We start from the raw sequence: 12,200 nt of genomic DNA on the forward strand, positions 1-12,200 counted from the left end.
GTGACTCGGAGACTATTTTAATCCATAATCCAGTTTTGTAATTGTCATGTGGAGTTTGCATGTTCACCTTTTGTTTGTTTGTTTGTTTGTTTGTTTGTTTGTTTGTGTTTTTCTATGATGTTCTGTTTTCCTCCCACAGCCCACATACACATGCAGGTTTGATTTAATAAAACTCTAAATTGCCTTTTTGGCTGTTAGGTTTACATGCAGGACTGTGAACGTGTTTGTGTGTTTTGCAATCTGTCCATTGTGCTCCCTGCCTCTTCTCCCAGTGCATGCTGGGATACGCTCCAGCTTGGGTGTTAAGATGGAAAAGATGGATGAACAGCAGCACTCTCTACTGGCCACTGCACTAATACCTACTGTGTGTGAATATGCAGGCCCTGGATGACTTCAATGAAATATAATAATATCATATTTACAAGCTTCAGTAAAGTCAATTCGACCATAATCCCAAACATTCTGAGCAGTTATCCTCCTCGTGCGTGCCACATTATATGGTGCGTGCAAAAGCGGTGGATAGTTTGCATAAGTAAACCACTGTTTTGTTTAAAACAGGATATACTGCAGCACACATCTGTCTGTCTTTTGTTTTATATTTCTGTCTCTTTGTCTATTTCTTGTTCTGTTTTATAAAAGGTGTTGAAAGTCCCATAATAACCTAAATGTTATCCAACAACATAAAAAGCAGCAGCAGCAGCAGTCTAACTGTCATCGTTGCCATCACTCCCATCTATAAAACACACAAACAGCGATATTGTTTCTGCCATTAAGTTCCAGGGAAGAATTTATTTGCATTGGTATCAGTGTTTACAATCAGCTCTTCTGTGCCTGTTCTGACGCAAAGACCATTAGGTTAGGCAAAACAGAGCAGGTCATCATTCAGCGCTGTGCGTGAGGAGACAACACCACCACAGGTAATAAGAAAAAACATTTCTTTCTACCTTTATAATGATATCTAATATAAGTGTGAGTGCTGTGACATTTGCTCTTTCTGATATGTATGTTCTGATTCTAAACGTATTCTTAGGCTAAAGCAATTTAATAATACAAGTCTTATCCAACAGAGAATGAGAGGGGTATCCCTTTATCTTTTGCTTGGTCATCTCCTCATAGGTAAGGAGCCACTTCTTAATTATTATTCTCCATATGCCTGTTTAGCTTCACACATATACATTTAATTTAATTTGTATTTTTTATTTTAGCTGGCGTTGGATCTACCTGTGTTCCTGTCCAGTGTCTGAGATGTAACGCCACAGGAGAAACTCAGGCAGGTAAAAATGAAGCCAAACCTCTCAATCTATTTAAAGATTTTATAAATGTTATGTAGCAGCTGATGTACCTGAAAACATTGTCTGCCATTAAATAACTGTGAGGTAAAATGCTCTTAATGCTTATTATGTCCACCTCTGTTTAGATCCTTGTTCGCGCTGCTCAAACAGTTCTGCCCAGTGCATCGATGGTGAGGGCTATGTTTCTTTTCATTTGTTTACTTGAGGATAAATCCTATGAATTTTACATTACGGTACATTAGATACAGTAATTGGCGGTGGAATGGTGTGGTAGTACAATGAGGTTAATCGAACATGGCAAGCATAGGAGACTTGAAAAAATGGTGTAAATGCTCTTAAATGTGATTGTTCTTCCTAACTGGTGTATTGCTGATTGTTTTACTGAGTAGAATACATTATTTGTATGTTAAAATGACATTGGTATGCGTCACGCATGCTCTGTTGTAAGTTAAATACTGATTGTGACTGCATGTTGACTAAACTCTATCTATAGTTCCTTCAGATATTCCATCAAACTGCACAAAAGGTAACACCAGTGCACCTAAACACATAAAGTGACATCTACCTGCTTGCCTATATCTCTGTTGCTTCCCTCCACATAAACATTTACCCTCCCCATCAGACTTTCAGGTTTCTGTCAACACCACTGGATCCAAAGTGAACGAGGGTGATGACATCACTCTGACATGTGTCCATAACCTTCCTGATTTGAACCTTACATTTGGGTGGATTTATGATGGGGAGGAAATCCAGAAAGGCAGAAATAAAAGCGAGCTGTGTCTCGAAAAAGTGTTGACAAATAGAGGAGGCCCGTACATCTGCTTTGTGAACAGCTCGTGTGGTTATTACGAGTCTTCGCCACATGATGTCACTGTGGAGAGTGAGTAGACATCATAATGGTCCATGGTAGACTTCTCCCTGTTTATTTCACACAGACACAACCAGCTGGAAAATAATGCACTTTGTACATTTTTCTGGGTTGAAAATGAAAAAACATTTAATGAATAATACAATGCATGTTGCACGCATGTGTCTTTACTGTCTGCTTGTGTTTCTGTTTTTCTCTTTCCAGACCAGACTGTGTTGATCCTGGTGATCTGTGGTGTTTCTGCTTTGGTCCTGGTCTTGGTTTTGGGGCTGGCTATGAAGTTCAAGCTGAAAAGAGACAACGGTAAAGAGCTCAGTTTCAGGTTGACTGTGGTATTAGACAACACAGGGGTCCTAAAGCTCCTCTTCTTTCTCAGATATATATTGTCTTGAATGCAAATGATGATGATGGATATACTGTAGGGCTATGTTACTCCAGGGTGTACAAATATTATATTTCAAATACTTAAAGTGTCAGTAGGCAGTATATATATTTTTGGCATCATTGGGCAAAAGTTCCATAATAACCTTTCAGCATATTGTAATTCAAGTGTTCTGAGAGATAACTAGACTTCTGCTCCTCCTCATGGCTCTGTTTTCAGGCTTTAAACCGGAGACTTTGACCAATCACAGGTCATTTCAGAGAAAGAGAGCGTTCCTATTGGCTGTGCTCCGGTCATGTGACCAGAACTTGGCGTTCCTTCACCAGATTTTCACAATGGCGGTGGCGTCACAAACTTTCTCATTTCACAGCTAAACCGTGCACTACAAGATGATTCTGAAAACATCTGAGGAGAGAAATAGGCATTAACGTAACATAATAGTGATTCATATTTGATCAGCGCTGCCTAGTTTGACCGTTTGGTCGGAGTTCGCGAGTGATCGATAGAGACGGCAGCTGGACAGCAGACCTCAGATCAGCTCTTACTGCTTGTTTTCCTCCGGTCTGTGAAAGCTTGCAGATGCCGTTAGGAGCACCGGAGGACACAGAGGAACATGATTTTTTTCAGGTTACCTGTTTCATGTTCTACTGTCACGGTATAGTGACCGTTTTATAAAAATCAATCAATCCAATCTCGCCTACTTCAGCTTTAAAGCTTAAATAGTTTTGGGAAATACACTTATTTGGCTTTCTTGCAGAAGATCCATAACACTCATATCCATCTGTAAAATATAAGGCTTCAGGCAGCAGCCAGTTAGCTTAGCTTAGCACAAAGACTGGAAACAGGGGGAATCAGCTAGCCTATAGCTCTGTAACATGAATCCATCCACCAGAACCTCTAAAGCTCATTGATTAACACGTTATATCTGGTTTGTATAATCCGTACAAAAACTGAAAAGTAAAATCTGTGCTTTGTGTCGGACTGTTTCTTGGCCAGGAGCAGTTGCCAGGCAACCTGCAGAGACTCCAAGAAGTTACTACCCCTAGCCAAGAAATAGGCTGTCTCCAAAACCACTCCATATTTACTGTATTTACTGTATCCATTATATAGTGCCATCAAAAATGACCCAATGAAAAGAAAAACAGCTGTCTCCATGCCATGTCAACTTTCTTCTGCTAACAATCTCATATAGGATGATTGATAAGTGTCCAAAATCTCACTTTACTCCTCACTATCGAGTAAACTATTGAGTGTGTATTATAAAAGGAGTAGCGAACAATTGATATCGGACACAGCCGGAGTCCGGCACATAACCAAATGTGGAATTTGTTACCTTTGTACAGAGCCAGGCTAGCAAATGTTAGCTTAAGCTAAACGGCTGCTGACTCCAGCTCTATATATTACAGATATGAGAGTGGTATTGATCTTCTCATCTTTGCAAGAAAGCAAATAAACATATGCCTTAGACTGTAAAACTATTAATTCTTGCATACCGCTAATTTTAGAATGACAGATTTGACTTCTTTCTATGCACATTATCAAGTGTGACACCTCCCCTTTCTGTCTGTGTGTCTGCAGCTAAACTCAAAGAGAGGATGAGGCAGAAGGCCAGGGAGGGGCAGAACAACGCTCCAGCTCCATTCACACCAAGAGAGTCCTGAATCTATCACCTTCACAAAATAATGAACATGGTTTCATAGTGTGTTGTTGTTGTTGTATTTGATGTAGAAATAAAACCTCTTTAATCTCCATCTCTGAGGTTAAGTGTGTGTGTGTGTGTGTGTGTGTGTGTGATCAGCTGAGGTTACAAGCTTAATTCTTTTGTTTAACACAGCGTTCATGTTCACCACACCCGCTGACCACATATAGTTCAGTTGAGGAAAAGACTCTAGAAAATGTTTTAATCCAGACACAGGACAGGCGTGCTCAAACTAATCCCGCTGAATGCTCCGCTCACAGGGAGTGGCCACTAGAAGCGACCCACACAGATAGCGGCTGTCATGTAATGGATATACGGGATGATAATGCTATCCACTCCTCTCTGAGAGAGGGAGGGATGGGTGTGGGGGATTTGAGAGTTGATTTATGAACACAGAAATAATAAATTCCCTGGTTCAACAACATGATATAATCCTTTGAAGAGTGTGTGTATTAAACTCTCATGCTGCACTGAGGAGTCTTGTTCTAACAGAATGTTTTCCCCTCAGCCATATGGCAAAATGTCTATTTCCCTCCTCATCCGTTTGTGTGTCAGGAAGGTCTGTTTATGCAGTTTCCTGCTACAGCAGGTGGCTAAGGGATAATCCAGGTAAAGCCAGTGCAAAGTGGAGACGGAGGGATGGACAGAGGAAGAAGGGGGGGAGGGTGCATGGGGTGGCCTTTGCATGGATGACTAGGGCTAATTCTGGCCTCCTAATCCCAGTCCTATCCACCCAACCCCCTCTCTCGCTGAGGAGCAATTGACGCCCAGGTAGACATTACTATCACATACACACATAGCACTTAACCCACTCTAGTTTGCAGAGGAGGAAGCGGGGGGAAAAGACTGCTGCTGCTGCTGGTGGTACCTTTTGTCTGGATATCTAACCTGAGTGACCTGGAGAGCTAACAACACCTGTGTGAGCTTCACTGGAGAATGTAGCTGCAGATCTCCAGCCAAGCCACAGGAAACACGCCACCATGGGAGAAGCTCAAAAGGTAAGTGGCCTGATCTGAAGGAATGGGACTTCACAACAAACACCAAATGTGAACCTTCAATATGTGTTTGGAACTATCTACAGCTGGTTATGGCTCCAAACGTGTGTAACTATTTGACATTATTTAGTAGCTGTGCTGTGATGGTTGGATTATCTCGTTGCTCCGAGTTGTTCACATAATGATGATAATGGATCCTCTAATGCTCTTTGATGTACACTTAATCACACTGTTGTCACCTTGAATGAAATATTTAAAGCTACAACGCCTCTTTTCGTCAGTGACGGTCTGCGATTCGCGCAACCTCATGTCAGACTAATCACATTAAACAGTGCACCGTTATATGAATGGAGCTCTAAACGAGACCCGTGCTTTTCTAAATGAAGCAACAGATTAAATCTTACAGAACAGGGGGGGTGGGAGTCGTACAGCAGGAAGAGAAGGAGGGTGGGTGGGTGGAGCGAGACGGGCACGTGTGGTCAGCAGGGCTGTATGTAAGAGGAGCTTTGACCTCAAATCAGAAAGAGGTCAGTGGGATCAGGTCTTTTTATTTACCTCCGGATATTATATAAGTAGAATGTTCCAGAGTATTTTGAAAGGAAAGATCTTTTCTCGTTGTGATATCCAAGAACATCATGTTAGAAATAGCTGAGCCACAACCAAACATTATACAATTTAAATATCCAATGACAAAATGACCTGTGATGATGCAGTTCTACGTCCACAAAAAAGAAGTACAAATACTAAAGGATGCAATACTTCAACGGTCTGCCCTATCCTTCCTCCTTCCTCCTCCTCCTCTCCTACATGCAGGGCTTACTCTCTGTCATCGAGAAACTGAAGGGATCCACAGAGCAGGAGGTCAGGATAGTGCTGCTGGGGTTGGACAACGCAGGCAAGACCACCCTGCTGAAGACCCTCGCCTCTGAGGATGTGAACACCATCACACCGACACAGGTGAAGGGGAAAGTTTAAAACTCTCACACACACACACACACACACACTCACTCATCATGACTTTAAGGAAAGTCACCTACTGTACAGCATAATAATAAAAGCAAGACTGACTGATACGCTTGCAGATGATGTTTTTGTGCCCTTCGTTTTAATTAAATCATCTCCCCATGAACAGCTGAGCCACTTCATAACATCATTACCTGATGCTCATCATTAAAGTGTATTTTAGATAAACAGGGTGCGTCTGCCAGAATTATATACCCTCAACATTCTGTTAACCAACCCTCTTTGAAGATCAATGTGTCTGCCGTCACTGCAGAAACAGTGATACAACGATGGGTCTTTAAAAAAGACATTTTGCATTTTCATGGCACAGTAACCAGCATTATAAAAGGCAGGGGGGGGGGGGGGGTTGTATCTAATCTTGTGAGACCAGCTGGACCAGTGCACGTTGTCGCTCAAAGTAATGGGATTCAGATGACCTTTTGCTTTTCTGACACGCCGTGAAATGAAATGATCGGTCCTGGTGCACACGCTTTAACCACCAACCAGAGAGAGAGTGATTAGAGGATGTCCGTCCTGTTAACTCGTATGTTAAATAACCTTTCGGCAGGAAATAAATTGCCTTCCTGATTTGCAACACATTTTCTGAGAGGATCCTGACATTGTAGTGAGGTCTTTTTTTATTATTATCACCCTCCTGTGATGTGATTATCTCACCTCTAATATGATTTATCTAACATCCTTTACATGACAAGGAGCAGACGTACTGTGTGACGGCTCATCAGCAGTCCGGCATGACAAGTCACCACAAAGCTAAACCCACACCTGACACATAAACACATACAACACACTTGATCCCTCCGGCCTTATCCTCAGATTTGCTCCTCAGCTGGCCCTCGGGATAAAGTTGTTACACAACCCTCGCCGACTGAAACACAGAGAGGAGTTGCGTTATGAAATACGCCGCCGGATTAACACAGTGACCACTTCCTTATTAATAGAGCACATGTTGAGCTTCTGCTGATACCTAACAAGGTTACAGTACAGAGTAACCAAACAGTGATTCGTTTTAATACACACACACCTGTGTGCTCTAGTATACTAGAGCCACCTAATTGAATTGCTTCATAACCATTTGCAAGGCTCTCGAGGTGCTGCGTACTGGAACTGTGTTAAATTGAAGGCAGTGATGTGCAGCACAGTGACTCCAGCTTTCTCTTCAGGGCTTCAACATAAAGAGTGTTGCCTCTCATGGCATGAAACTCAACGTTTGGGACATTGGAGGGCAGAGGAAGATCAGATCCTTCTGGAAAAAGTACCTGGAAAACACAGACCTATTGGTGAGTGACTTAAACTTAATAGAAATCCATTCATTTTCCCTACAGTACTTTTTATTCTGTGAAGACAATGGAGTAGAAGCACTGCTGGGTCTTTGTGGTAATCACAATACAGGTGCTCTTTGGATCCCTTCAGGTGTATTTGGGCTCATTCAGTCTTGTGAAGGGTTCATTGCATGGGTGGAAAATGGTCTCAGAAAAGTACAAAATGCAAGTCTCCCTCAAAAATAATCCAAGGCACACTGCAGAGTTTGAACAAAATTAAAATGTCTTTATTTTGCTGGGCAAGAGTTGTTTAAAATGACCAATGCAAATGAACAACATAGGTCTTCATCAGGGTCACTGTCAGCATTCAGCAGCAGCTTGCACACCTATATTGTGTTGCACTGATCAGTAGAGTGGGAGGGGGTTCTCCATCAATATGTGCAAGCTTATTGGTCGAAAAACAAGGAAAGGACACATCATCAATAGAGAGGAGTAAATTGATTCTGTATTTGGATCCCCATTAGTGTTTACAAAGTTGTTCCTAGTCATCCTAGGCAGTTAAGTATCACACATATGCACAGATTAAGCACTATAAATGTGTCTCGATGAAGGAGCTTGTTGGTAAAACTCTAACGTTGTGGATCATTTTTGAAGTGCATCTTCTGTTCTCAATTAACTGACTGACTTCTTGGCTGCTGTACAAGAGAAGCAGCAGCAGCAGCAGCTGTGTACTAAAAGAGACACTGACTCCTTCAGGAGTTTAACGTGTCGAGGCCAAAAAGAAAACTTTCTGTTTACTTGTCAGCTAATTGTATCGTAACATATTTATTCTTTTTCAGATTTATGTTATTGACAGTGCAGACAAGAAGCGGTTTGAGGAGACGGGACTGGTGAGCTTGATGTCATTTCAGCATGCACATACATATATACATTCTGATAAGAAAGTCAATGACATTAACACATATAAATATAAATGTTGTGCAGGAGCTGTCCGATCTGATTGACGAGGAGAACCTAAAGGGCGTTCCGGTGCTCATCTTTGCCAATAAGCAGGATCTGGCCACAGCATCGCCGGCCAGTGAGATCGCCGAGGGACTCAACCTGCACACGTACCGGGACCGGGAGTGGCAGATCCAGGCCTGCTCAGCTGTGTCTGGGGAGGGAGTTCAGGTCAGACCTTGACTCACTGAGTTCTCCTCAACATATAAAAGTGATCCCCGCCTTCCTCTGCTCTACAATGCTGTACTGAATCTGTTTTAAAGGCCCCGTATTCTAAAAAGTGAGATTTGCATGCCTTTTTTTATTATAGAGCAGTATAAATACTCTGAAAGCATCAAAACGCTCAATATATGGAGAAATACACACAGCCCGTATTCAGAAATTGTGCGTTTGAAACAAGCCGTTAGGATTTCTGTCCATTTGTGATGTCACAAATTTACAATATTTAGACCATGTTACGTCCACAAAGTGGAACAATAACTTAACAACCAAATTAAACAGAGTCAAAGTGAAGTTCAAAAATTAAGTTTATTAAAGGACAACTGAAGGTTCACAAATGTGGTGGAGGTAGGGACAATATAGTTGTGCCAAATAATCAAAATTAACAAACCAAAACTAGGCCTAACTAAATCTGTCTTCTTTAAACACAACAAACAAAAGGCTGACTAAGTTATCTACAAACAGCAGTTTACAAAACATACAGGGGTTGGCAACAACCACTAAACCTAGTGTTTCTAGACATGAAAAGAACCTACGTGCAAAATCACCTCCATTAACTCTGGATCCTGGAAGCACCTGCAAGACAAGGGGGAGGGGCAGAACAACACAGGAGAAAAGCTCTGCAGGCCTGTCTGGCCCTGCAGGCACGTAACAGACCATTACACAGATTTAAACATAAACATTATAAATGTGTCCCAGTTTATTTCCTGTTGCAGTGTATGTGAATGACATCAGCTGACAGGAAGTAAACATGGACCCAAGCCGTTGCCTAGCAACGTAATTCCGTTGCAATTCCGTTGAAATGCACTAAAACGGAGCATTTCAGACGATGAATACAGGAATATAGGTATACAGGTACAGGGTGAATACAGGTATATTCAGACAGACAGTATGAGGAAAATAAAGTTGTTTTTTGAACATTACAGCATGTAAACATGTTCTAGTAGAAACACAAAATACAAGTATGAACCTGAACATGAGCACGATATGGGACCTTTAATGGAGACTTTATTTGTCTTTGATTTGCTTAATTTTGATGGTTTATCTTCAAACTATGAAACTGATTTTGAACAGTTTTTATTTCCCCCCCGACAGGACGGCATGAACTGGATTTGCAACAACATTGTGAACAAGAAGAAGTGACAGAACCAGCATCACATAAGGGATTAAGGAGTCACTTCTGTTAACATCAACACACTTCACCTCTATGACAGATCCTGCTCCCGTCACAGATTGGACTTTTGTTTTTACAATTTGTCTAATTTTTATGCAAATGTAGCTAATTTAAAGAAATATTTTAGCTACAATAAGTGAATTAGGCACTTATTAATCATTGTTCTGTCCTCAATAAATGTATGTTTTTTGTCCCCCTTGTCCCGAGGATCCTCGTCTGGTGAATCTGTTCTCAGACACCGAGAGGCTGAGTGTGTAGCCGTGTAGGGGGTTCGTCAGTTACATAGACACCAGTTCAGTGTGAGTGTAAAGAATGTGTTTTGAGATTTTTTGACAATAAAATAATTAGTCATTTCTGTTATTTTTGCTTTCTTGTTCATCAGTAGTCAAACTCTTCAAAACATTCACGCACAAACAAACACCATATTAACGGTCAAATAATAGTTTGTAAAACTGTCAAGAGGAACAACAGGAAACATGTGAATGTGACTGTAAATGTCAACGCGCCCGTGAGTGACAAGGGGAACAATAACAAGCCCGATCCCCACTCCTGCTCGGCTGTCATCTTGCTTCTCCACACCAAGATGACAAGCACTTACATGGTTACAGCAAGAGAGAGAGAGAGAGGGAGTAATTGAAAAGCCAGAGTGAGAGAGAGAAGAAGAGTGTTCACACTCGCATGGCAGAACAAGATATCAAATCTTCAAGGCACAGCACAGCAAACAGTGCAGGAAATTACACGCAGAGAGGCTGACTAATTCACATCAGAGAGACTTTCTCAAAATGTTTGTTTTGTATGTTAATTTCTGGGGCGATTATACGTGGCATGCAGTCTCTGTGGATCCCTCTGCACGGAGGCAGTCGGGCCATATGACACATCTAATGTCCAGCTGTGAGCTCTGTTGTTCTCATTATTGTGAGAGGTGAAATCCTTCTTCACCTTCTGTTCTGAGATCTGCCATAAAGATTGTGCAGATCATTGATTTCAGAAGACTTCCTCAAGTCATCTCCACTGGGACGACCACGGTCAGAAAGACTTGAAGGCCCACGCAGCCCTGTGGTCTTCCTTCTCATATTTGTCCTTTACTCTGACCTTGGTGTATAGACCCCTTATTCAGCCATTTTGGCTCTACTCAGCTGCAGTTTGTTTTTAATGGATCTTTTTTGTTTCTATTGTTTGAGAGCTGTAATTAACCATCTGAAAGCACTCTAAAATCACATCAGCTGGCGGGCTTTGTTCTGTGTCCTCTTCTACATGAAATTACGCTAATGAATATTTCTTTTCTTTTGTGTCTGGTTGTTCATGAGAGGAAAAAAAAAAAACAGCTCGCTGGTTTACTCGCTAAAAAAAAAAAGAGTGAATATTGTGTTGATCTCCATGGCAACTAAAATTTGGTGCAAGTCCTAAAACATTTTTTTTTTTAAGTCATCAGCTCCTGTTGAGCAGGGCACAGCGGGGGGGCGCAGGACCAATTACAACTTGTACTAAAGGATCATTATGGCTGTTTGAAAGAGAGCAGACGGCACAGGAGCAGGAGCAGGAGCAGGAGCTGCTGGGGAGAGGAGTTGTGCAGAGTGTTGGTTCAGTTCTGCTTCTTTGTCAACAGGTGGCAGTATTAGAGAGCCTGGTTCATCTCACGGCTGCTCTGTACAAATAAGTGATTTGACACCCTCTAATTTCACTCATTTTGTTCCATCTTTGATCGAGCAGATATTATTATTCCTGCACAGAAGAATATTTCATTCTTTAAAGGTCCCATATTGTAAAAAGTGAGATTTCCAGGTCCTTTACATTATAAAGCAGCTTTAAGTGCTTTATAAATACTATTAAACTATCAAAACGCTCAATGTATGGAGAAATACACACGGCCCGTATTCAGAAATTGCATGTTTGAAACAAGCCATTAGGATTTCTGTCCATTTGTGATGTCACACATTTACAATATTTAGACCATTACACGGTTTTAAACGTAAACATTCTAAATGTGTCCCAGTTTATTGATGTAAATAACATCAGCTGACAGGAAGTAAACATGGACCCAAGCTGTTGCCTAGCAGCGCAATTCCATTGCAATTCCATTGAAATGCACTAAAACGGAGCATTTCAGACAGAGGGTGAATACAGCTATTTTCAGGCAGACAGTATGAGGAAAATAATGTGTTTTTTTAACATTAAAGCATGTGAACATGTTCTATTAGAAACACAAAGTACAAGTATGAACCTGAACATGAGCACAATATGGGACCTTTAAGCTATCCAAACTATAGTTGTACATATTTAGTTGCATTTT

At 41.4% G+C, this 12,200-nt stretch overlaps 3 protein-coding genes across 3 annotated transcripts in view; all 3 read left to right on the forward strand.

The window, feature by feature from the left end:
• The window catches only part of tmem126a (transmembrane protein 126A), a 592,581-nt gene that overhangs the window by 544,582 nt on the left and 35,799 nt on the right, over positions 1-12,200 (forward strand). The gene's annotated exons all lie outside the window — the stretch shown is intronic.
• On the forward strand, positions 867-4,293 carry LOC141774747 (uncharacterized). Its single transcript, XM_074647554.1, has 8 exons — positions 867-917; positions 1,068-1,116; positions 1,206-1,274; positions 1,418-1,462; positions 1,786-1,818; positions 1,915-2,172; positions 2,365-2,463; positions 4,121-4,293. Exons 2-8 carry the CDS (start codon positions 1,071-1,073, stop codon positions 4,201-4,203), a joined length of 633 nt encoding a protein of 210 aa, XP_074503655.1. The 5' UTR covers positions 867-917; positions 1,068-1,070; the 3' UTR covers positions 4,204-4,293.
• On the forward strand, positions 4,952-10,270 carry arl3l1 (ADP ribosylation factor like GTPase 3, like 1). The gene is made up of 6 exons (XM_074649470.1): positions 4,952-5,239; positions 6,050-6,193; positions 7,420-7,536; positions 8,358-8,408; positions 8,503-8,688; positions 9,832-10,270. The coding sequence occupies exons 1-6, from the start codon at positions 5,222-5,224 to the stop codon at positions 9,877-9,879; spliced, it is 564 nt and encodes a 187-aa protein (XP_074505571.1). The 5' UTR covers positions 4,952-5,221; the 3' UTR covers positions 9,880-10,270.

The sequence above is a fragment of the Sebastes fasciatus genome, chromosome 10, assembly GCF_043250625.1.
Source record: "Sebastes fasciatus isolate fSebFas1 chromosome 10, fSebFas1.pri, whole genome shotgun sequence".
Taxonomy (NCBI): Eukaryota; Metazoa; Chordata; class Actinopteri; order Perciformes; family Sebastidae; genus Sebastes; species Sebastes fasciatus.